This window comes from Mercenaria mercenaria, chromosome 2, assembly GCF_021730395.1.
Source record: "Mercenaria mercenaria strain notata chromosome 2, MADL_Memer_1, whole genome shotgun sequence".
In the NCBI taxonomy this organism is placed as follows: domain Eukaryota; kingdom Metazoa; phylum Mollusca; class Bivalvia; order Venerida; family Veneridae; genus Mercenaria; species Mercenaria mercenaria.
The window spans coordinates 32,392,091-32,419,469 of record NC_069362.1 but is presented as its reverse complement, the minus strand read 5'-3'; the positions used below and the strand labels follow the sequence as shown (position 1 = coordinate 32,419,469).

At 34.6% G+C, this 27,379-nt stretch overlaps 1 protein-coding gene across 1 annotated transcript; it reads left to right on the top strand.

Moving 5' to 3' along the window:
* The first annotated feature begins 5,349 nt into the window (after positions 1-5,349).
* On the top strand, positions 5,350-19,749 carry LOC123562651 (hillarin-like). The gene is made up of 6 exons (XM_045355269.2): positions 5,350-5,915; positions 11,740-11,948; positions 14,444-15,387; positions 17,950-18,120; positions 18,484-18,618; positions 19,458-19,749. The coding sequence occupies exons 1-6, from the start codon at positions 5,838-5,840 to the stop codon at positions 19,679-19,681; spliced, it is 1,761 nt and encodes a 586-aa protein (XP_045211204.2). The 5' UTR covers positions 5,350-5,837; the 3' UTR covers positions 19,682-19,749.
* Positions 19,750-27,379: the final 7,630 nt, after the last annotated feature.

Here is a 27,379-nt window from a genome sequence, read left to right as displayed (position 1 = left end):
TCTCGTTTATCATTTATTTAGTATCTTAATAAATAAATATTTCTACGTCTGTTATAAAGCCTACTAAGACCTAAGATTATAGATTTCGTACATTCTAAGAACATGTAATAATTTTTATGCGTTCGGTTTGATGACGATAAAGTGCTGTTAAGTCACCGTTCCGGCCATAGCATGACTCGTATTGTACAGGGTCAATGTTTATCCAGTGCGAACAGCAAAAAAACCAACAAAGACTGATTACCAATATGCAAAATGTATCTCTCAAATGAAACAATGTTCAGTGACAGTCAAAATGTGTCTCTCAAATGAAACAATGTTCAGTGACAGACAAAATGTGTCTCTCAAATGAAACAGTGTTCAATCACAGTCATTCTTTTTTGTAGGCTTTCTCTTTAAAAGTCAACCGCGATACGTTTGCTTGAAGGGATTGGAGTTTCCAGAAATAAGAATGCCATACTATATACGGGAAAGGGCAGCTTTCATACCGATCTTGGAATTACACAAGTATTCATTTCTGTAATGTCCATTTATGCTTCGATCACGTAATGAAAGCACTACAGTTGCCCAATTGTCAAACTATTAGTACATTCTAAGTTAAATAGAGGTATTTTATTAATGTAACATCTTTGTCCGTTAGGATGATAGTGAATACAGAATCATTCCAAAGGAAAAATGAAATGTTCATCACATTTTAAGAAAAGTTCTCTTATTCAAAAATTATTTCCTTGTATTCGGTGTTGCTTTGTCTACAAGTTCTTTTTTGTTAATTCCATTGATAATGAAATTATGTTTATGATTTCCTATCCGTCTTGCCAAGGACAGCAACACTGGTTGTCAAATTCTTACAATAGTTGATAACAATGAGTCAAACGTTCAGCAGCGTGTGCATTTAATTTCAATGTGCCAAATGAATCTTGTTTTAGCCAGTTACCCAGCGGACCTGCCTGTCTTGAAAAAATGCATATTAGATAGATTACGGAAAGTGGTTTAAATCACATGATATGTCTGAACCTATGTTTGTTGATAAAATATTAATTATTGTGGTTATTACTGTTATTATGTGTAAGACAGGAATGTTTAAGAATGCCATCAGGCATTACCTAACCATTATGTGTGTCTCTTTAAACGTCTTAGACTCGGTATTATGAGGTATCGTCAGATATGCATGCGATAAATAGCAATCAATGACCCCGTTAAAGCATCATTATAACATTTAGAATTATATTTTTCACCTGAATAAATTTACGTTTCAACTTAAAGCGAACAAATTGTCTCGTATTTTATATTTTTACGCATGCAGCAACATGCCAATTTGTTAAATATTTTGTGCAATATTATCATCTACAATATAAAATATGAAAGTTCTTTAACTTCTAAAGCTTTTATTAAACTGATTGCGAGACGGGGAAGGGCAACAAGTACAACAGAATTGATAATTGGATCATTTGGAAGCACAGAATACAATTAAGAAACATACTTTAGCATAATCGCCTTGGTAATGTAAATATATGTTCGTGAAATTAGGGTGAGCATGCACAGAAAGATGTAGCCTTATTTTTCGAGCGTTGTAAGCTAAAGTATGATGTCATACTCACAGGACAAAGTAAACCGCATTTCCAGCGTCTCAGCTAAACTTCGAACATTGTATAGTGTAGCTGTAAGATATTTTAACGGACACAAATAGCATGGTAGTGTTGCTTCCTTTTCTACACTATCGGTGGATGACAAATAATGAATAATATGCTCGAAAACGGAAGTCAAGAAACTGAAGGACAGCTAATACGAGTGTCTTCAAACTTGAACCAGACAATGATCGAAGTGGACATACTTAATTTCATGTCAGATTATTATTTTATCTTATTTTTTGTAAAGGGTCATTTCATCTTAGACTGTAGAATGACTTCTGCGATGATAGTTGCAAAGGGAATCGAAGTGCAGATAACATTATTGATGAATATGAAGAAACAGCCACACCCTACGGACTTTCAGAAACACAAACACTATTTAAGTGATTATGCCACAAACACGATAAAGGCTGTCAAGTTTTCTCTTCCTGACTATGAGAGAGACATATCCGGCACAAAAACTGTCAAAGAACTTTCTGAAAACGATTACGGTGGTAAGAGTAAAGTCAGAATATTTGTCGATGGTGCCACTATAGGCCTATATCTTGACAGGTAAAATCCTCCAAAATAATATACTGATTTAGTTTTGCCCAAAGAAAATGAACCTGGTCCTGGAACTCGGCTTCGGTAAGTGTTAAAATTTAGGATAAATAGAAAAATAGAAACCCTATAATAGGTTTTCGATAGATTCTACATGGAACTGAACTGAAAAGCATCAATATTGCTTGGTATCTTACTGACAAACGCTTAACATCTACACTGGTCAACCTGTTTTGATTTAATTGCATCACAAGTAAATAACTACCTTGGCGTCGTCAAGTTTAAAGTATAGACAGCAAATAAGGAAATTAAAGTAAAGGCTAATTGAACATATGTCACCAATTGAATAATTGCTTCAGTGTAAGTAATAGAATTGAATTTATGTAACAACTACGGTTATGCAAGCAGTGCTTCTCAAATAATAAATTCTCTAAACTGTCAAATACTACTAAGCTCCATACCTCTCTTGCATTATTCTACAAAACAAAATGCAATCAAATTCATGTAGACCACCATCAATTCATCTACATTTCCTATTCCAAATACATGTATATATCACTTCTCATATGCCCATTTTGCTAGGACAATAAAGATGTGGAACTGTTTCTTTACCCTTGAATAGTTCAACTATAGTCTGTTTGCTAAGCCGGCCATTGTATCCTTACATTAGGATAACTATCCACTATTTCATGTGAAGAGGCCATTTAGCTTAGGCTTATGGGAGGTCAGTGGTGCTGTCCAGGTGTTATGTGTGTCTGAAATAATACTCTAAGGGCACCTGGGTTCCTCCTTCACTATAAAAAGCTGGAAAGTTGTCATATGATCTATAATTGTGTCAGTGTGCCCTAAAGCAAAAAACAAAAAACAAACCACACACACACACAAAAAGGAAACAACTCAAAACTGTCCGAAGTCACCTACATATTGTTGAGGATAATTCTGAAATTATTTGTATTTGTATTCAATCACAGTTTCATGACTTGTGGAAGTTGCTTTTCTCTGGTGGAGAACAAGTCAGAGCATGTATAGAATCCAGAGACACAGTTTTAAAGATGAACTCTTGCTTTTTCATCTGTCATTTTGTGTGAAGATTGTCATAGTTAATTCATGTATATATTTAGCGTGCATTTTCTTTCAGATTACTTGCAAGAAACATCTTGACATTTTGTTTCCAGCGATTATTTTAGTACAGCTGAATGCTGATGTAGTAAAAGCTGCAGCTGCAAGTTGACACTGATCCTGACAATTTCTGCAAGAATAACAGTACAGATCAACTGTTGCAGGTACAGCACAATGTCAAAATACCTGAGAGCAAGCAAAAGAAATATTTAATGCTTTGGTACGGTACTTTCAAAGATTATTAAAGTGAGAACAATTATAATTAAAACGATTTGGTGAACTGTTTGAACCTAAACTTTGATTTTTGATCGACTTGATAAGGCAAACTTAATATCAGTAAACATTAAAAATACAGAACCTTGGAAGGTTCTATGGAGTGCTCAGAATCTTGATGACCTTATTATTTGATAATGCTTTGGACTTCCAAGTTTATACACTATAACTAATTAATTAATGTCTCTAAAACTGGCTGTATGGTCCAGTGGTAAAATCTGTTCTAAAACGGAATGTTTTTTTTAAATAACTTGGCAATACTATAATGAAACAGTATTCTGGCCTTGTGAGGTCAAGGTCACGTGGTAAGATCAAAGGGCAGATAGGCAGTACTTTATGTCTGGGTCATTCTCTTTAAACTGCTGTCACTTTGAATAAATATTCACCATAAAGAAACATAATGGAATATAATTTATGGTCATGCCAGTTCTTGGACAAGTTTTTACAGTGAAATCAAAGTTCACACATGCAGTATTTTGTGTCAGTTTTTTAATATTATCATAATGGAACTTCATGCAAAACACAACCAGTTCAAGTTTAAGGTAATCTTTGGTTTACATATTAATTCACTCTTCCATTGAAAAGAAGCAATATTCCAACCCGCCATCCAACACCTTCGACTGCGTTCTTTCAATTTGGCTCTGTCTGTTTGACTTCTATTTTTGTTTACTGTACCTGAAATGATGGATACTGAGTTCATGCAACAGATATATTCCTATTAAAATATATTTACCTGAGCCTTCTTTCTTTTCTCAAAAGAAAAGAAAAGTTTATTACAAGAAGGAAAGCTTGGATAATGAGAGAGCCAAGATGAAACACTGGTGCCCGTCCAGTCTTGGTGCCCATATGGGCGCCGCCCTCTCAAAAAAAGTTAAAAACCACTGTTAAATAATCCTAAAACGAAAAAAAAATATTTTTGAAAAAATGTTTTTTTCCTGTATACTCTTACATGGAAAAGGTGATTATGATGCCGTAACGCTATGGAGGTTTACTAGGACACGCTGTGGAACAACCAAAATGTCCGGTTCAGTACCAATGCAAGCTACCCTGCTGCCGTTTACACATCGGGCATTTAGAAAACGGTAAACAATCCTATTCTACCTAGTATACAACCTGAAATAACTTACATTTAAATTCAGAAACGCCAAGAACGGCATAGGTTTTCTACTTTCGTTTTGCAACAAAATGGCCGATCGTCACTGTTATTTTGCAAGTGTCTAGACAATTTGGCTTGTTTGAATTTAAATGTAAGTTATTTAAGGCTGTTGACTAGGCAGAATAAGATTGTTTACTATTTTATAAATGCATGATGTGTAAATAGTAGCAAGGTAGCCTATGCTGTTACTGAACTTGACATTTTAGTTGTTCCACAGCGTGCCCTAGTAAACCTCCATAGCGTTACGGCAACATAAGCACCTTTTCCATGTAAGAGTATATAGGAAAGAAATTTTTTCAAAAGATTTGTTTTTTTTTTTTTTGTTTTAAGATTAAAACAGTGGTTTTTAACTTTTTTTTTGAGGGGGGCGGCATCAATATGGGCACCAAGACTGGACGGGCACCTGTGAGATAAAATAGTGCTATTCAAAGACGCCTGAACTTGAAAATTGTTTTTTCTATCCTGAATTCTCATTGGCTATCAAGATAGTTATTTTATCAAATACATCAATTTGATAATCATACTTTGCGTAAGGAATGATATTAATATAAGATTTATTGTATTATATTTGTTTACGTTTGGCATGAACAATTATATATTAAGCTGCGCAAGTTTGAAAATTCATAATTTTTTCTCTTCGCCTATATTGGTTGCGCAGCCAATATAGATTAGAGGGAAAAACGAATTCAGAAGCTATACGCAGATTTAAAACATTCCTTTTTATTCACATTGTCTAAATATTTAGATTTCTTTCAAATGGAAATGTAAAACTGGAAACTATACTGGCATAAAACGAAGTTAAGTAAAGAGAGAGGTGGGGTGACAATTACAATACATTATAAAATTGATTAAGCATGTATTTCTAATAGGAATCGAAGACAGTGTAATGGGTATTTTTGTTCTATTAGAATAAAATAAAAGTGAAAAATACAATGTTGTTCAAATGTGATTAATCAACTTTAAATATACTCGAAGTCTGTATAAAACCAGACTGGCAAAATATCAACAATAAGCTATACTTCCTCCTTCAATATCTCGAAGTATTGAGGTTCGATAGTTATTGCGTTATTTTTTATTTTTGGATAACACATATATAAGGGAGAACAAAGGCAGAAAGGATAAGAATGGAAAATATATCAAAGGTTCATTCTTACGACGAAGAGGCCATATCATTTTATAATATAGACAAGCACGTTTCTCAGGTGAGTATTCATAACAATACTAACGTACATGTTTGATATCAATGTGTATCAGATTGAGAATTTACTTTCATATAAGAAACTGGTTCAACTTGTATCTTTTGCTCATACTGCAATGCCAGTCTGTGATGACAAATACAGTGAGTTTCTTGGTGAAATAGATAAATTGTTTTTCCATCTTAAATTCATAATAAGACATTTCATTATGGCATATAGGCCACGTCTGACTGTATCTGTTGTCTCCAAATAGCTTAGACAGCTTATTGAGGAACATAAAATTATATTAAATATTAGTTTTTATGTAATACCTTAATCTGGCCAAAGTAGGTCATGTAAACAAAATTCTGTTAATGATGGAAGTTCTTTAGATATGTCAAACAATGTAAACACAGGACATAATGTTTGTCCTATATTAAATTTTGAACAAGGAAAGCCTGGTCCATGTAAAACATACCTCATGGAAAACATGGCTTGTGGAAATACAGTTGTATTTTCAATTTAATTTGAACAGCAGTTAGGGTTAATAAGGAAGGACTGCATCAATTTGTTGAATATGTGAACATACTCTTGTTTTAACATGTGGGTATAGTCGGTAACGTGGATGTGATTGGCTGTTAATGGGTTTAATTATAAGAAATTGTGCAGTAAAATATCTGCATGCAAGTAAATGCATAAATCGAAAGAAACGCTCTAGATACGACCAAAGACACATTTATATACATTTTCCCAAACTGTTGATTGGTTCTCTGCAAATTTAGTTTGAGCGTCTTTGATTGAAACCTATAGAACGAAAGTAATGGTTATGGCTCTAAAACTGTCTAATTTAAGACTTATAAATAGAATGAAACACTTTGTCCACTGAAAATTGTGATAAGATGGACATGTAATAGCTTGATTTTTATAACAGAAGTCTATGTAAACACATCTGATATGACATGCACAAGAATCGTGCCTGCAGTATACAATAATCAGGTTCAACTAATATGAATAGATAGTTGCAGTTTGTCAGAAACTGGAGAATAAATGTTAACAAGTTTAATTAATTCTATTTGGAAATGGTCTTCTGTGTTTTCTCTACTTGATATTATCTTCTTAAACAAACCGTAAGAAAATTTTATCATGAAATATATATTAAACCTCTTTAACCTTTTAAAAGTATCCACTTAATCAACGATAAAGAGAACTGTTTACTTTAAACTATTATCTCGTTTTGAAGATTTAAACACCGATAGCACTTTATAAATTATATAAGGAAAGTATGAATATCAATATAATCACCTGGCCCCGTGTTCAAAAAACATTTTTCGATCTCAGCTGAGTTTGAGTTTGAAATTTAATATCAGTTTTACTAAAACCTTCAACTTAATTCAAATGAGACTGCCATCAATAACAAAAAACACTTTATAATTTATAACTGAAAATTTTGTGTTAAACATGCTATTTTGGATATAAATGAGAAATTAAGTTTCATTATCAAACTCAGCTGAGACTGAAAATGTTTTGTGAACACGGGGCCTGGTGTTATTCAAATGCAAGGTCTAAAATATTCTTTTTTAGCTGACTGTTATATCTTTTAAACAAATATTGGAGAGTCATTAATTGTAATTTGCTCAATACTATGTCATATAGCAACATAATAGTCTGGCCTGTTTTGCTGCATTTATTGTCCGTTTAAACCATTTTATGATGTCATAGGTTACAACTCACTAAATAGCTGTTCTTCTTTATTTTATATAAAATTGACATATGTCCACAGCACACATCATGACCCATTTTAAAATTCTGCAATTTACATTTTCTCAGTGCTGAATAAAAATCAAAAGAAAAGCGGGGGTCATGTTTGATGCAAGAAAAATAGTTTCAGTCAAACACCCAAACTGCAAAATCAGCTAAAAAATGAGACCCCAAATTGTAGTGGTGGTGTATGATCTAAGTTTCCATGGAAAATTCTGTCATGTTGTTATTTCAGTAGGAAAGTGCTACCTACATGTCAAGTGTGATTTCAGCGAAAAACAAACTGCAAAGAAAATAAGGGAAATAGCTCTACAGAGCAAAATAAAAACAAAAAACTGAAGATTATTTGAATCCGCCATTTTCCTATTTAGTGTCTGTATGCCTTATACATCGCTAATTAGATATTTCAAAAAGCGTAAAGTAACTGTTTAGTACATTTGATTCTAGTTTACGTTCTTCCTTATTCTTTATAAAGTTGACATACTTCAAATGGCTGCATCACACATCAGGACCTATTTTAAATATTTTAAATTTGTAACTTACATTTTCTTGAAGAATATTGTCAGTGCTGTATAAAAATCAAAAGAAAAGTGGGGGTCATATTTGATGCAAAAAAAAATATTTTTAGTCAAACACACAAACTGCAGAATCAGCTGAAGATAATATCCCAAATTGTAGCGGTGGAGTATGATCTAAATTTCCATGACAAATTCTGTCATGTTATTATTTCATTCTGAAAATGCTACCTACATGTCAAGCATAGATCTGTTATGTGATTTCAGTAAAAATTGCAAAAAAGGGAAAATAGCTCTATAGAGCTAAAAGTTGAGGACTTTTTGAATTCGCCATTTTTTCGCGCCATTTTCATAGTGTCTGTATACATTGAAGGTGCATAAATAAAAAAAACTGCTATGCGCGTTGTCGTTATTTGTTTGGTGTATTGTAGTAGTGGTTTGCTCGTATACTCGCAGACCTCATGAGTGCGAAAGCTAACTGTTATGAATTTAAATATTTCCTTTAATTCATTGTAGCTTGTGGGGATATGGTCTGTCGTGATAAAATTAAGGTAGTTCTGCATTTTCAGATCAAAATTTGTTCTGCAAAGTAGAACTTGATTAAACCCCGATTTTTTAATTTTCAGATTACACTAAGTTCGGCAAATACGTGAAAAAGATAGGGTCGTGTGCTCGGTTTTTTGCTTGACTGATTTAAAAAAGTTAACCTCACACAAGATTTCATAATGGTAGTCTATGGGAAAATCACAATTTTAATAACAATTTCGCGAATAAATTTTTCTCTACAATGTAGATTTTGATGAAACTTCTCACAATCGCAAATGAGCATACATGTTATAACTTGGTGAAATAAAATGTATAGGTCCGTGTGCTTGTTGAGGGGATTATTTGCCCACGATTAAAGAGATCCGCATATTTCAAGCTAATTTCTAAGACATTTTTCGGAATTATTTTGCCTGTCACATGTTTTAATATCATATTTTATCTTCAGAAAGATATTACCGTTGCCATTGTGATAAATTCACTCACCTATTGCAGCCATAAATTCATAAAATGATTTTAATTTCCGTACGCTTTATTCTACGTTTTCCGGACAACTGACGTTACGCCATTTAAGGTAGCAGGGTACACTTCGATTTTTGGCTCCCGTCAATATTTGTTATAATTTGAACTTCGTAATTTTGGATGTCTGAAAATTAAGGTGAGAGATAATGATTGTTAATTCTTTTAGAAAATTTAAACAGCCGATACATGTAAAATTCTGATGTAAGTTGTAAAACTGCTGCTAGCTTTGTATGAATCGGTGAGTCACCTTGGCGCGGAAATTCAAATCACGGAAGGGTTCCGTGTTTGTTGATTGATACTCAGGAACTTAAATTGAGAAATGCAATAAAATTGGGCATTGTTCTTGCAGCGGGATCATTGCAGGCTGTTCAAAAAGAGCAAAATTGATGATTTTTGCATGCTATTTTTAATGGAATATGTAAAACTTTCGTTTTGATAACTTTCTGTATTCTTGTATGAGAGTCCTGATCTTGCCATTAATTAAAAGCACAAAACATGCACGAAATTTATAAAATGGCCACCCTGATTCTGCTCATTAGGGAAATGCAATATTGCGACTCGCTACATGTAAGCCTGGCCGTGCCCAAAATTTTCGAATCTAAATGTACCCTGCTACCTTACTGTTTATCAAAGTATTCAGTCAATGTTCAAATTTCCCACATACATATGTCATGGCCGCCAGTCTGGTGTTGTTTTTAATCCTTCCGAACAGAAAAGTAGTCCTGGAAAAGACAGACAAAACAACTGTTAAAGACATCAGAAATTACACAAAATGTACACAGTGCCAATAAATACATTTGGAATTTAACAAGTCAAAGTAGAGATGGCTTCAAACCGGGAACTTCAAAATTTCAAAGAACTACTTCCTACAACGACCCGGAATTATTTCAATACCGGGGTGACACCTAAATATTACCAAATTTTTAATTCGCATTGCAAAGAAAATTCTGTACCGCATACACATTTCAAACATTACACTACCTTGTGGATAAATTGGCTCGAAAACTGGAATTTTGAAGGAAAAAGGCACTTAACACAATTTGTCTCTCTTCTGAAAGTTTCAATTAGATTTCATGAAATCAACTGTGACATCACCAGTTGGTCTTATAACAGGTTTTATTTAACTTTAAGGCTATTCGTTTTGTAAAACGATGTATCAAAATAAGTATTTACTTAAAAAAAACATGCAGTTTTTAGTAAATAATGCATAACTTATCCACTACAATAGGAGAAATGATCGTTTTAATGACTTAAAGACCTAGAACCCACAAGCCAAGGCAAATATTTAATTATATCATAGACAATTACTGGAAGTAAAACAGATCCATACATCACAGCCCGTCTCGAAATTAATTATTTCTTCGACTAAGCCGGGCAATGCCTGGAACGTCAAACGCCAAGCCGATCCGCATGATCTTGGAAGGTCAAGGCAGACACAGCTCAAGGTACACTTGAAACTGTCAAGCAGCTATAGACAACAAGACACTACAGTTCTGGCTAAAGACATTAGAACCAGACATTAGGCTTTCATAGAAAACTTCGTTCCGAGGGAAGTGCCCTTACAGAACGTGTAAATCGTTTAACGAAAACAAAGCTGTCACTCTGCGGTGTTACACTGGGAATCGCAGCTTCTGCCCACACGACTCAATAGGTAGGTCTGGTTTATGGGTAGCTGCCGACTGGTGGTACAATTCTAACTATCTACTAACGTATGGAATTCATCGCCTGCAAAGGAAAAAAGAATGACCATGAACCGATGTCCGCCTTTCTTGAGAGAGTGTGTAGTTTTAAGTGTGACCAGGAACATCTCTAGAAAGAAATGTGACATATTCACAGATTGGTGCTATCTATCATATCTATATTATACGGATATCAACTGGTTCAGGAACTTTATAGGATGCCCGGCATCACAACACTGCAACTGAATAATTTTCTACATAATCATGTTAGCTGAAATAGTCAAAAGAAAGATCGGAGTTATGTGTACGGATGAAATACACCTGGTAGGCCGAAGAACCAGAGAATCTTATGGAATTGGAATCGGAACGTCTTCTGTATTTTGTACTACCATTTCCTCCCACTGAAATTACTAACAAACTTCTGAAGGAGTCACTGATATGGATGACCGGAAATGACTATAACTATTATTGTTTATTTTTATCTATTTTGTTTCTTATCATCAGAATTAGTGTTTTTCCAAATGAGCTCAGACAATCAGACATCATAAGTATAATGTAAATATATCAAAAATATCTTTACTTAGTGTGTGTGTGGTTTTTTTTTTTCAAACTGTTTGGAAACATCAACAATTCGAGTCAAAATGATTTATCATGAAATAAAAACAAACCAATGATACAAAGCAGTGCAAAAGGAAGTTACCAATTATTCTGAGCATTTCATTTGCTTTTTCGACAGATCTATTCAGAACTCGCATATATAAATTCTAATTAAGAAAATTGATTTTTCTCGAACGGTTTAAATACTTAATCGTGTTATTTGTTTTCTTCAAACAGATAAACTTCAGTGAAATGGAAAGTGTTGAAGATGTGCTGGACTACATTAAAAAACCAATCGCTGCTGATGACGAACACAGGAACATCTATCTTGCAAGATCTATACTTAGACTTATGTATGTCGTGCAGATTATAGATGATGTACCAGTAATGTTTTCCTTTGAATTGTTGTTTCCATCATTTACGACTGGTTTCGATAGAATGTGCAGGTAAATTGCCATGATTAGTTTAAATTTTAGTCAGGGTATAAATTAAAAACGAAAACACACAAAAAAAGAACAGACGGATACTGATTACTATGGTGGCATATTTCTTTCATGAAACTGCTAGGTAGTTATCTCGATACTGTCTTGGTAAATCGAAGTTTTCTGAAAAGATTATCTCACTTGAAAATATTATTGCGATAATTTAATTTCGTATCTTGATACTATTTGTGTAATTGCCCACAGTAGCCATTCGTGAGCTAAATATCTATCTCGATACTTTCAAAACATTGTCTTGATATTTCGAAGTTTTCTGAAAAGTTTATCTCAATAAAGGGCCCTGGAAATATAATTCCTTGGATGTTTGCAAAAAATGCACAGCTTTTCTTGAAAGGTAATGATATAATCGTATAGCTACGGTGACAGTTTCGAGTTCGCGCTAAAGCATTTTCAGAAAATAAATGAAATATCAAAAACAACAATAGAAATTTATCTATTGCTGAAATGTTTTCAGAAAATGCACACTTAGCCAAGAATTATGTTCATCTATGTATGAAATATAATATGCACGCCGATATAAATACTTGTCTGAATACATCTTAAGAAAGGACGTGAAATTTTATCTTGAAGATTGATTTCTAGATTTACATCTCTCTATTTACGACAATTTTATACATACCAAAATTATATGACAAGAGGGATGATTTTAATTTTAGTATTGTAAATTTTCAACATTTGGATTGGGATGTACCACAGGCTACATCTTATGAAATATATATTTCTCAGTTAATTCGGTTTGCAAGAGCGTGTTGTCATGTTGGGGATTTCAATGAACGTAACCAATATATTACAAATAAGCTTCTTCAACAGTGCTACCGTTATTATAAATTACGAAAATACTTTGCTACATTTTACTGTCGTAATTAAGATTTGGGTTTGAAATATAATAGCAATTTAAAGACACTTCTGCGAGAAGGGTTTAAAACCTCTGTTTATGGGGATGTGGTTTACAAACCTCGTAAAATTTTGGGTCATGGCAGTTTTCCAACTGTATTTAGTAAAGTCGTTAAACATTTTATCAAAAGAGGTTATGACCCAACTGTTTTGAGACACACCACGTGTTTGGTGTTCACCCCTTTTTCAGTTGGACGCTACGGTTTCCTCTTTAATTGTGTCTGACGAAACAGGTGGAGGGCTATATGATAAGTAGTTCTTAAATCAAACCAGGACTGAGCTATTTTGATTTCCATATTCTGGTCTGTTTCGTCTGGCCTTAAGGGTAGTTTCCCTTATTGCTCTGTCTTCTGTAAAGGTTCTTAAGAATTGCATACATATATATATATATAAACCGGTTTAAGCTCCCCAATGGTGGTTTTGCCACTGACTGTTCCAAGGCGGTGCCCCACTGTATTCCATTATTTGTGTGTGTGTGGGTGTGTGTGCGCGCGCGCGTGTGTATGTGTGTGGGTGTGTGTGTGCGCGCTTGCGTGTTTGTGTGTGTGTTGATTGTTGTAAAGAACAATAGCCAAAATATTAAATTTATCATATACAAACTTTATTGTAATACATACATTGATTGTTTTGATAGTTGAAACAAACAAGTAGATAAAAAGATTATCTGTTCAGGAAATCGGTAGCAACATAGAAAAAAGAATGAAAACTTATCTACACATTTATTGTCAAAAGAAATAGCCGCGTCCAAGGAAATCATCCACTCCAATGACCCAGAATATTACAAATATAGCATATACAGGATTTTCTGTGTCGCGAAAGTGTCTTTAAATTACTACTAAATCGGATGAAATAGTGTCATGTATTAAAATGTATAACGGTATCACTGTCGGTATAATATACTAAGGTGTCCCATTAACTCAAAACAACGAAAGAACTTATAATTGATGGATGATATAGATGTTAATCAATCCATGTTATCCAGAGTCGTTCAGTTGTGAAAAAAATATATTTGTATTACAACACTTCCTTAGAACTAACTCCATCAGTTAAAGTGTGCGTCTGTGCGAGAAAGGGTAGCGATACTCTGATGTTGAAAACCCAAAGGTACGATGATATAAACCTAAAGTCAAAAGTACGATGGCGAGAAGTCCAAACCACGACGTCGAAACAACGGTGGTGAAAAGTCGAAAGTACGATGATGAAAGTAAGAAATGATTTCGACTTTAAGCCATAGTAGTTTCGTTGTTTCGGCTCTTCATCATTGTAATTTCATCATCGTGGTTTTGACTTTTCACCATGATAGTTACATTATTTCGACGTTTCAACATGGTAGTATCGTACTTTTGTTGTTTCGAGCTTACATGCGCGGCGATTACCCAACGCAACACCGAAATATACAGATTGCGTTCACTGATATTTTAACTTTCCTTCATGTTCGAACGAATCTTATTTAATTCAGAAATGTTTAAGTCATTTGAAAGAACAGCATATTTATATGAATATGTGTCACCAGTTATAACATACAACTCATTCTTCTATAATTTTAGTCGTTTAGATATTCCATGCCGGATCATACGAGGGAAGAGCAAAGATTTCACATATCGTCACAATACAGTCCGAGCCGAATGGTGTGCTTTTATGTCCGCTGGTGTTTGGTTCTTGCTTCATCCTGATTTTATGCTGTCTGTCACTACTTGTTGCCGCGAAACAGAAGGTAGGATCATACTCGAAAGAGACGGCAAAACGGTTTTAGAGCAACAACAGCAAACAGGAGGTCAAACATATGTTGACTGGGATGAGTTTTGGTTTTGTACGAAACCAAACATATTCGCCACTTACCATTATCCAGACGACCAAGAATGGCTTCTTCTGGAGAATTTAAAAACTTCTGAAGATATCAAGTCAATGACGTTTGCACATGAAGAATATCATAATTTAGGGCTTCAATTTCTCACCGAACGCGCTTCAAAAGTCTATGCTAAAGACGGGCGGTGTACGATATCTTTAAAGGTAGATTCGACAGTTTTACGAAATAAACGTTTCCCGTATGTATTATCTCTTATAGAAGGCACTGGTGATATATCTGGAATAGATCCGATGGATCTGCCTTTGTTAGTGAGGTACGCACCTGGCATTGACACACTGTCGTTCAACATCAGATTTCCAGTTTCCGGAGAGTATGTATTTGAGGTATCAGTCACAGAACTCGACAATGACGACATCAGATGCGGCTGTTTTGATGTCGTCATAGTATGCAATGAAGCTGACCCAAATTGCCGGAAACTCCCGATAGACGCGGGAATAGTAGGGTTTGGGTATGGGCACACAGCAAAAGAAGCTGGATTGAAGAACCCAAGCAAGGCAGATCCAAGTGTTTACGTGAGTCCAGCGACGGACGACGATCCCACAGTGCTGACCTTTCAGATCGAAGGTGATCACATTGATGAAATCGAGTATGGTTCAGATATTAGAGCCGAAGGTGAGATAAACGGTAAGTATTAATGTAAAATATATAGTTCATTATAGTTTATTTTTAACAATTGAGTATGATATTTCAAATTAAAAGGTCATTTATCATAAATCGCGTTGTAAACATTTGTAATATATTATCGTTTAATAGGGAATCGATTTTCGTCGCGAACAGCGTCTGACTTCGGATTTTTTGGAAGAAGACGCTTTTTCTTTGTGCCTTATATGCGTCCACATAACTTGTCCGAACCGCAACGTCTTGCACATCAGTACAAATATGGGCTGTGCAGTTTTTATTCCAAAATCTACCTTTGAAATGATATGGAATCGACGCTGTCATTAGACAGTTCTTTTCAAATCTTATGGGATGAGTTGAAGTCGGATCGATTACCGATTGAGGTAGTGCCTTATTTCATATTAAATGTCTAACTATAGGTTAACTAGATTACATTTTATATTGAACTATAAAAATACAAACTTGTTACTCAAAGTTCCTATCCAGACAATGCGACATAGAATCTTTCTGATTAAAATTGGTAAGATTGAAATGTGTCTGTTTTTAAATAACATAGTTCGAAATATCGCAACTAGTAACATTGGCTTTGGTAGAAGACTTTGGCAATAACCTAGGGTGTATATACGAGGGCTCTTCAAAAATAACGTAGACTTTTTCTCTAGCTTTTATATACTTTAATGAAGCAAAACAAGAAATATACCATCATGATTTGCAGTCTTTCTACTAACTGCACTGCAAATTTGACGTGATTATGATCATGCATTCAGGAGTTACGCTACCTCGAAAACAGACACTTACACGGACCAGGCGCACGGCGATCATATTTCAACGACGTTAACGACGTCGTGCATTCATTGTGATGCTTTCATTAAGTTTGCATTAATTCATATTTATAAATTTATTTTATAAATTTTCATGAGCAATACTTAAGTCAAAACAAGTTGTTTCGTTAGAATACTAAATATGTATGAACACTTACGGCACGCATCTCAGACAGGGTACTCAACGTGAGTACTTAGTCTTTATCTACGATGTTATATATTGGCGTTAACGTCCATTCGCAGTTTTTCCGTTTTCTCCCTCGATCTCCGCTGTTTTTAAGCAATTCTGGACCATTTGAGAATCTTTTATACCACTTTAAGGTTAAGACACATATGACTGAACATTGATGTTGCGTCAATCTGACTAAAGTACATATCCTATTACGCTGCGTTTAGAAGATCAAGTACTTTAGTCAGATTGATGTTGTGTCTGCTTCATTGAATTATGATTTGCAGTTACTGTTCGCCATAACTAAGCAACTGTCTTATCATCCATGTTAGTCGAAGACGACATTACATGCCTTATAAACAGTAATACTCACTTAGTTCAAACGTTGTTTTCTTCCGCCTCCCACGTCGGAATGACGCCATACTCTAAGTACATGTCGCCCTGACGTGTTGCTGCATTTTGGCGTATTTTGGGCAAAAAGTGTACTTTCAGCTGCGAACATTAGCGATCGAATTCAAATAGCGACAGATCAAAAAGCGACTGCGCAGGTTATGCGTAGCTATGGTAATAAAAACGTTCGACGCGCTTCGCCTATCAGCAAAAATGTTACAAACAATATGTGACCAAATTATAGAGAGATTTCGAAATTACAACGATATATTTCACATTATTCTTTACACAATAAGCACTATTTGACTGCAAAAGTCTACGTTATTTTTGAACAGCCCTCGTAATGTAAAACGTTATTCAAACTAGCTCCCAAAGAGGATACGCTGACAAAAGTTGTAACAAGGTGTAGTTAAGCTGTTTCTACTTCCCGAGCCTTGCATTTGCCACTGTGTCACCAAAAAGAAGTTTCCAAACGTAACCAGGCGTACCTATAAAACAAACTTATTTACTTTATGTAACGTACAATTTACGGCAAAGCAATTTATCTTCAAATACCTGACTAGGAAATTGATGCATAAGGAACTTTACCCGTGTTATTTTTATGAGGAAAATACTAGTCACATAACTTCTGCTATTCTTTTGGATGTAAGATTTTTTAACGTGTCTATCTGCAAACGATTCCTGAAACTTGAAAAAATGGTTGAGCCGTGCCATGAGAAAACCAACATAGTGGCTTTGCGACCAGTCATGATCCATGCTGTTCGCTTTCAAAGCCTATTACAATTAGAGAACACCGTTAGTGGACAGCATGGATCCTTACCAGACTGCGCAGATGCATGGGGAACTTTACCCGTGTTCTTTTCATGAGAAAAATACTAGTCACATAGCCTCTGCTATTCTTTTGGATGTAAGATTTTTTAACGTGTCTATCTGCAAACGATTCCTGAAACTTGAAAAAATGGTTGAGCCGTGCCATGAGAAAACCAACATAGTGGCTTTGCGACCAGTCATGATCCATGCTGTTCGCTTTCAAAGCCTATTACAATAAGAGAAACCGTTAGTGAACAGCATGGATCCTGACCAGACTGCGCGGATGCGCAGGCTGGTCTGGATCCATGCTGGTCACCAAGCCACTATGTTGGTTTTCTCATGGCACGGCTCAGTTATTTTCTAACACTTATTTTGAAGCCTCTGCTGAGACGCATGTCGATCCCAAAAAAGGAAAACTAACGATAATTGCCAGTGTAAAGGCAGACGGAGAATATGCATTATCTCTTACTGCAAAACCGAAACAGTCCAGCGATAAACCAGATACCGTCCTCATCTACCTGTTGACGACAGACAAACATGAAGATGACGGTATGTTTATATGTTCTATATTTTGCTGGCATATTACTCATGAAATATGATAGACAAAATGTTACGGGTAGAAAGGGAGAATTTAGCAAGTTTATGGTCTCCTAATGATGACAGGTGCGACTACTTTTCAGCAAAAGAAAAGTATCAATATTTATCACGTAGTGGATATTGTGATTCAAAAGAATAAAAGAAAAGTTCGTCCCAGAAGTGGTTAAATTGTATTAGTGAACATCTAAAATGACAAAACTAATTGTTAATGGGATAAACTACTTGGTTTGGTACTTATTCAAAATGGTACTTAGGAAGTTAACATTCATCTATAGAATAACCACTTGCGAAGAATGTATACCTTTTACTTTGCAGTTGAGAAACTCATGAAGAAAAGAAAACATGACTTGATTTTAGAGGGCAAAATGGAAAAGCGAATTACAATGAAAAATGTATTGACCAAAAAGATCAGCGCGATAGAAAAAGAGCTCCTGGAACTACGTAAATTTGGTATGAATTACCACACTTTCATAGTGATATTACTATTTTTGTACTTCCGTTTCATAAGAAAATTTTAATTTCACTAAAACTTTTGGTAGTGGTTAGATATTAGGCATATTCAGCCCACACTTGCTTTGTGTTTTACTATGACTAAAGCGCGCTGCATTGTCAAATGAACGTAAACATAAAACAAAACTTTATAGAGTGTTATATATGGTGGTATATATTTCTGTTACGAGATAGCAAGGTAGCTATCATTCAGATATTCTAAGCTTATCAGGAAATATGTGCATTTTTAAAGCTTATAACAGGATTAAATAACATCAATTTTAATTTCCTGGTGAGCAGTTGTATGTTTTTGTGTTCACGACAGACGGGTCGTTACTGCTTTCCTTAATTTAATAGGTCTTTGAAGTAATTACATCAGATTTTTCTTTTGTTCAGTCCATTTTTGATGTTAGAACAGAAGCAAGGGAATCGAGCCAGGCAGCTTTTACTTACTCTTATCATTACCACTTTTCCTTTCCGCCACCCTCCTTTCCTGCTACTTTGACTTTCAGTCTTCCAAGTCATTTTGCCATTGTTTTTAGAATTTGCTTGTCCAATCTAATGTCACACATTCATAGTCATATTTCTTTTTCATGCTAAATGATAACATGTCTGAAAAAATGGTACCAATTATTTACATACATTATTTATTTTAGATATGTATCTATCAGTTAATATCAATATTATTTCTGTTTTACTCCAATCTTATGTGCTGTTGAGTAAATTGCATTACCTATTAGTAAAATTAAAGTTACATTGCTATAAAACCTTATAAAAATGTCATTTATGCACTTTTTTAGAAGAAGAGGGCGTGAATACTACTTTACATACAACATTAGGAGACCATGATGACGGAAGTGATTGTTATAATCAGTCAAAGAAGGAAGTCACTGTAGATAGTGCTGCAGTAACAGCCGCTGGTATAAATGATGATAATGTTACAGAAAACGTACCATTTACAAAGGCTGAAAACGTGTCGACAGTAGAAATTGTGAAAAACTCAAAAACGTGTCATCTTATGTGACTGAAAAAAAGCAAGAAAATTATTTACTTGTAAACGAAATAAATGAGTATCGAACTATCAGTACACTGTATATGTCTAATATCCATGTCTAATATCCACATTCATTTTTATATTATATATGTACATGTGAATATATACACCTGTAATTGTACATATTGTATGTCTTTAATTGGCATGTCTTAGCTAACTATTGCATGTTTAAGTTAATATTTTAGTATGTGTGAGTTACCTTCATTTTGTTTGTGTTGAGTATATATATTCATTCATCTTATATATTCTCTATCAATTCCTCAAACATTATTGGACTAAATAGATATATCAATGTCTGTTTTGAAACCTAGTAAGTGTATTTATCTTATTACTTAAGTTCAACGTCACCTTGTCACAACTATAGATCATATTGCGACTTTCTAGCTATTGATGTTTAAGGAAGACCCCAGATGCTCTTTCTGGCTTTATTTCAAACACGGGCAAGCACCTGGATAGAAACACTGATCTTCCGTAAGCCAGCTTGATGGCTTCCTCAGATGAAGGAATTCTACACCCAAAGCTAGGTTCCGAACCAAACGCGGTGAGGGACAAGTGTTTCGAAGTCAGCGACCTTAACCCATCGAATCAGTCACGGATGCCCCTGAAGCCTATTAGGAAATGCAGTTAATGTAACGATTCTGGTTATAACTTACAGGACGTTTGCTAGTGTTGCGTAAATTACACACAAATATCCTATAAGGGCACTAATTATCAGCAAAAGTTTGACACCAAATAAAACCATGTTCAGTCAGAAACCCACCAGCCATTCTCTTTAAAAGGCAACTACGATATGTTTGTATGAAGCAAGAAATAAGTATACCATAGCGTAGCTAGCGATACGCACTTACGCACGTTGAAAAGTAAAAAAAAAATATATATATATAAAAGTCGAAAACTAAGAGGGATTAGACCAAATGCCCTGAACCATTGGAACTGTCGATTTCTAAAAATCTTGATTAGATCTACTCAATGACGTAAGTTGATCTGATCTTGTAGATCTAGATCTTGGTTCTAAGTAATATTCAACTAAATCTGTGGCATTGCATCACGTATTATATATTTGAAACCAAGAAAGGCAAGCTGTCTTAAAAAAATAATTGAGTATGTGAGAGTTGTTCTTCTTGAAAACTTCGTGAGCAGGAAAAATTAAAATGGCGTCAAACAATAACATCATCATAAACCCACCGTATCCGGACGTGTGCCGAGGAAACTCAACCGCTGACTGGTTCGGCAAAGAAAACGATATTAACCTCCAAATGGGATGTTGTACACAAGTTCAGATTTCGGAGCAGGTAAATAAGAGGACATCTATTAGCAAAAACAATCATAGATAGAGCTACTATGACTCATTCTGGGATGTTTGCCTTACGCCTTAAGGGACCTTACTGGCGGGTCAACATGTATCTGCCGTTTGTTGACCATTTACTGACGGGAACTTCAGCAACGACTTTTACATGGAAATAAGAGATATGCCATACAGTACCTTCTGTCAAAGCGCATACGTGATCTCAGTGACCAACGAGCCGAGGCCGTCATCACTGCAACGCACAGGAAGACCTGATCGTCAACAGAGAAACGTTTGTGAGAGAATGACAGCGTTGGGAAACCCGATGTGAGCTTACTCAGATTCCACCAACGCCGTCTCTGGAAAGCATACTGATCGATTTGTCGGAAGACCTGTGTTACGCATAGAAAGATGTGTTGGTATATCTGAAGGATTGTTATTCTTTCGGTATGTACTGTATAGTAGTCGTGGCTGTTGGATATATGCCCCTTGCCTCTGTTCTTTTTCCGCCTCATTGCTCAGGTTGCGGGGACACTCTATCCCTGATTGCTAAGGATCTATATAAAGAATAAAAATCTTGTCAGATCCCAATATCATTTATTTGTCTACAAAGCCAGAGTTTTTCTTTATAAACATTCATATAAATCACATACATAACATCAAACATACGTTCAAAAATGATCAATAAACTTTAGAAAATGACGAATAATTCACCAAGCCTAGAGACTATTTCTTTAATGAACCAGAAAATCATACCCTAAGTTTATTAACAAATAGTTTTGATATACACAAACAAAAATCCTACCATTCTGGTTTCTTACATTTGATATTCATGCAACATTATTATGTATTTTAGTTTTTTCTTATATGCTTTGAAATACCTAAATGTTATTTTTTTTTTTTTTTTGCTTTCTCGGGGTAGCTGAGGTGCTTATAAAGGATTCGGAAATGGTTTATTATGTTTAAAAATCGTATTAAAAATTCAACTGACCAATGAAAAATACGTATACAAAAGTCAGTTCGTCTCGGACCCTAAAACAGGATTTGTCAAGTAAACAAATTAACTGCAATAAAACCGCCCGTAATACATAAAAATGGTGATTAACTAACTCATTGATGACACAATCTTATCACTACTGATTGATTAGAAGTCATGTAACTAGTACGCTAATTGTAAAATGTGTTTGACGTCTTAGTAAGATATTTCTGTTCAAAGGTCCTTATGTGTAACCACATGTAATGTATCATTAAGTGATATAGCGCTAGACATCTTCAGGCAAGAGATTTCCATTTTGCAAAGACCATTATTCATTTATATATCTATCTTTATTTGCTTAGATCTACATTAACATGTCATATGTCTGGACGTGTCGAATTGCTTCGACTCCCAAATACATAAAATTATTAGAAACCAAAATTAAAAGAATTTCATAAAATATAACTAAAACTTACATCCGAATACTTATAATTATTAAAATCAAAATTAATAAAGAAGTTCATAGAATATACCAAAAAAATAACAGTAGAACGTTGCTCGATGTTTCCATCAATTGCTTGCGATGCCAGTATCGACTGCCTCAGAAAAACGAACGTTCAGTAGCATTAGACGTGAGATCCACCATGACTACTAAACGCATGTCTGGGCTACAATTGCTCTAAGTTTGGACACAACGAGGGAAAAAACGCAAGGTGAGTACACTTGCCCAAAGTGCGGAAAAATGGCCATTCTCACGAACATGACACCTGCCGCCGTCCATTGCGTTGTGTGAATTGCAGCGAGCAACATTCATCCACGTCTCGTGACTGCAAGGCATTGAAAATCTAAAAAGAGGTTCTTCATGTCAAATTCACACAAGACATTTGTTTTCTAGAAGCAAGACAAATTGTCTATTGCAAATTTGCATCTGCAAAAGTCGCACAAACTTATTCATTAGTAACTAAATCTGTCTCTAGCAAAACAAGACAGTGTATTGATGCGTTCACTCAAACAGATCCTGTGACTGTTCCAAAACTTCCTACTCAAACTTCGATACCCGGTAAACGACTAACAAATGTACAGAGAGATCTTCCAGCTAAAGCTCCATCTGCAATCAGGGTTGTTAATAATTACTTGCAAAAGTAATCATTAAATTAGCATTACTTAGAAAAAATCGGCATTAGCATTAGCATTACTCATTTTTGTCAAATAATGCATTAAATTAGCATTACATAGGGTGCATTAGCATTAGCATTAGCATTACTTTTTGTGAATCATTGCATGTTATAATCAAATCACTATTTGTTTGTTGTTTGTTTTTCATTTAATCATTTTAGCTGTTTATTTCATAGCAGCAACACATGACAATCATTTGTAATGAATCAAATCTACCAACTAGGGATTATATATAATTTGTATGAAATACTTGAAATGATCCAACATCCCCATAAGAAACACACCATTTAAATTCTTCAGTATTTTTGTATCTGTCTATGTCTCCAGTGCTTGATATTGTTAATGTGTTATAGTTTATCACTGTTGCATTTTATGAGCATGAGCTGCTCAAAGATTTGAGCGTTTAGTCTGCTTTTCAGTATTTACCTAGGTAATCTATAGTTAAATACATGCATGACTTTCTTATATTATATCTGAATTTTTCTTTTACCATTTATACCATTACTTTATAAAAAACACCTATGTTGAAAGTCAAGTACCTGTTTAATGACTCCCTAACAGCCTATTTGACAAGTCATTGACATGTAAAAGCTAGCTGCCTTAAGGTCTTTAACATCACTATTAGTGACATACTGTTAATTGATAAAAAGGTTCAAAAATTAACAATGATTCTGTTTGATATTTTGGTTGACAAAACTAATTATGTCACACTTTATCTGTTATTATGAATTTGCGCTTTGGAGCTGTCCCAGATTTTAAATGTATAGTTCAATGCATTAATTTGCATTAGATACACTGTGAATGTTATTGAAAATTTAATTGGTTACAAACAAATAGTGCTAGTGTTTTAAGTAAAATTGTATGTTCAAAAATGTTAGATAGCCCATATATGATTTAAATTTTATCAGTATTTAGGCAGAATATTGTGCATACCTGAACATTTGGATTGTGTTTTATGTCCTTCAGATTGAGGTGTGTGGTATATCTCTGGATCTGATCTGGTTCACACCAAGTAAACTTGAACCTGGGATTTCCAGTGATACAGAAAATAATGCCTAAGTAATGCTAAGCATTAGCATTAGCATTACTAACTTTGGCATTAAATTAGCATTACTTTTAATGCTAAATTTGTTGCATTAATAATTACTTGGCATTATTTGAAAAACATAATGCATTATTAATGCATTAGCATTACTGCAACCCGGTCTGCAATACGTCCTTTAATACAACCACAACCACAACGTACATGTATTAACAATGCAATAAGCAGTTCATATACAATTCAACAAGTAATTCATCAGTGTCAAAGAGGAATAAAACACCTAAACAAAAATGAACAGAATACCGGTGGTGTGGAGAAAGGATCTAATCGTTACCATTAACTGTTACAACCGGTGTAGTGATGTAGATATGGGAGATGAAGAGGATGGAATTTCGCCTAAACCTCCCCTCCCCTCCCCTCCGAAAAACCTTCGACGGAGTAAGAAAATGATCATTAAGATCCCTTCCTCTGAGAAGAATAATTAATTCTTTTGCATCATTTTTGAAAAATAATACCTCAAAATGTCAGGTACATGTAAAATAATCCAGTGGAACTGCCGTGGACTAAAGGCAAATTTAAATGAAACTCTCGCCATGTTGTCAAAATATAATCCCTCCTTGATATGTCTTAATGAAACCTTTTTGAAAGAAAGTGACAACACTTTCTTTAGAAATTGCTCAATGTATAATGTTATTAATAAGAATACAAGAAGAACTTCTGATGGAACATCAATTATAATAAATAACGCGTGCCCGCATAGAGAAATATTTCTGGATACTACTATTCAGTCTGTTGCATTACATGTTGTTATGCATCGACCTATTACATTCTGTTCAATATATATACCTTTTTAAATACAGACTTAATCTTGAAGACCTTCACACAATTACCGCAACGATATATTCTGTTGGGAGATTTCAATGTTCATCATGAATTTTGGGGCTGTTCTGACAGCAATACTAGAGGTCAAATTATTGAAACCTTAATTGAGAGAATTTCTCCCTGCTTATCAAACGACAAATCCAAAACAAACCTTTATCCTGCAACAGGAAACTACTCTTCTCACGATTTATCAATTTGCCAACCAAGCCTTTTTCTTCACCTTGAATGGAGGGTGCTGGATGACTTACTTAGAAGTGATCATTTTCCGCTTATTTTATCAAATATCTTTCAACAAAATGAGATCACACCTCTTATTTTAACTTTAATAAAGCTGACTGGAAGCAATATTAGTCTCTATGTAAAAATGATTTGTCTTTAGAGAATTTCACAATTTTTTATGATCCAGTTGATAGGTTTTCTGTTATTTTCCCTGATATTGCCGACAATTCCATTCCGAAAACTTCAGGAAATGATAAACATAAAAGTAATCCATGGAATAATGATAATTAAAAATCTCAGCTCGAAAACATCGAACGGCCATCAAGAAAAATAATATATAGCCGAGAAAAGACAATCAGTTAAGCTTCTGAGAGCAAAAGTTTAGGGAATTATAAAAGATAAAACTGTACATTTCCCGGAAGCACAGAGCACTCTAAACACAACGATAGAGTCATGCAAAGAAAAAGTCCTAGCATTCATACGTTTCTAAACTTAATTCTAGGTCGTCGGTTAAAAAAGGCTGGGATATGATTGTTAAATAAGTGGAAAATGAAATATTTCCAATGTTTCTCAGCGAACAAAATCAGACCAGTCTATTGTATCTACCAAAGAGGACATTGCAAATACTCTTGCTGATTTTGTTTTCAAAACAAAAAAACGTTTCATCAAACAATTATGGTCAACATTTTCATAACATTAAATCAACTAAAGAAAGTAAACCATTTTGATTCAAATAATGATGAAGTGTGTATAATAAATATTTTTCGTTTATAGAATTACTTGACTCTCTTGACAAATGTCATGATATTGCAGCTGGCCCAGACGAAATTCATTATTAACTTTAAAATAGAGAAAAGTGGAAACTTCACAGGTCACCCAACACGACAAAAACGAAAATGTTGCAGGCTCGGTTTGATTGAGCCTGTTCATGGACGGTAGTGGAAATGCATGCTACCGTCCACGCCCTCTAGCCCCGGGTTGAGCAGAGCTCAACATTTACACATGCTAAAAGTACAAAAAGCAATTTAGAGACATCCGCAGATGTATTCAAACGGCGGTGAACATGGAACCTTCAATGATACACGTGTTGAGGCGTGTAATTCCATGAAGAGCGGCGTTTGGTCCCCAGATAACACTTACCGTAAGAATTATTAGAGGGCCCCAGTTATTATATACCGATTGCCCTTAGTAGCTGTTTATGTAAAGCTCTATAACGTATTGTTAATTCTAGACTGGTATCTTGAATCGCAAGGCCTAAAGCGGTTTTTGCAAGCAGCGTAGCACAACTGATCATCTTGTTCGACTGAACAGTTTTATTTGTGATGTACTTGTCAAAAAAGAGCATATTGTGTCTATTCTTTCGATTTAGAAAAAGCATATGATAATACATGGAAATATGATATTATGAATGACCTTGACGACTTAGGTTTGAAAGGTCGTCTTCCCATATTTATATCACTTTTTTATCTAACCGCAATTTTAGAGTACGTATTGGTTCAAAGTGTGTGTTGATTCTAACATTTAAGACTCTTTTGAGTAAGAACAGGGCGTTCTTTTAGGTTCTGTTTTAGCTTTTACACTTTTTAGCGTCGATATTGATAGCATTGTGAAATGTTTGTTACCAGGGACAGACTGTTCATAGTATGTCGATGATGTTTTATATGTTACTGTTAAAAAATATGCATACAATTAAACGCCAGTTACAGCAATGTTTGAATAAAGTTCAAACTTGGGCCATGAAAAATGGTTTTAAATTTTCCAAATCGAAAACCCAGTATGTCCAATTTGTCAAATACGGAAACAACACGGTGACCCTTGGCTTTTCCTAAATGGTACAAAATACCCGTTATTGAAGAAGCAAAATTTCTTGGTGTTACCTTTGATAAAACGCTTTTTATACCACAATATTCAAAATATTCTTCTAAGGGTCCAGGCACTTTCAAAGAGTCTGTCATATTTTGTTGGATTCCAAGTCATGTCGGTGATTATGGAAACGAGGATGCTGATACTGCAGCAAAGAAATCCCTTTCGTTACCACAATTTAATTCGAATTTACCATTATACTGATTTTAAATATAATCTGTAAAA

Excerpts from the sequence above, each read along its gene's own strand:
- LOC123562651 (XM_045355269.2), top strand. The coding sequence starts at position 5,838 with ATGGAAAATATATCAAAGGTTCATTCTTACGACGAAGAGGCCATATCA. Across the intron at positions 5,916-11,739 it reads TAGACAAGCACGTTTCTCAG|ATAAACTTCAGTGAAATGGA; the intron begins GTGAGTATTCAT and ends TTCTTCAAACAG. Across the intron at positions 11,949-14,443 it reads GGTTTCGATAGAATGTGCAG|TCGTTTAGATATTCCATGCC; the intron begins GTAAATTGCCAT and ends CTATAATTTTAG.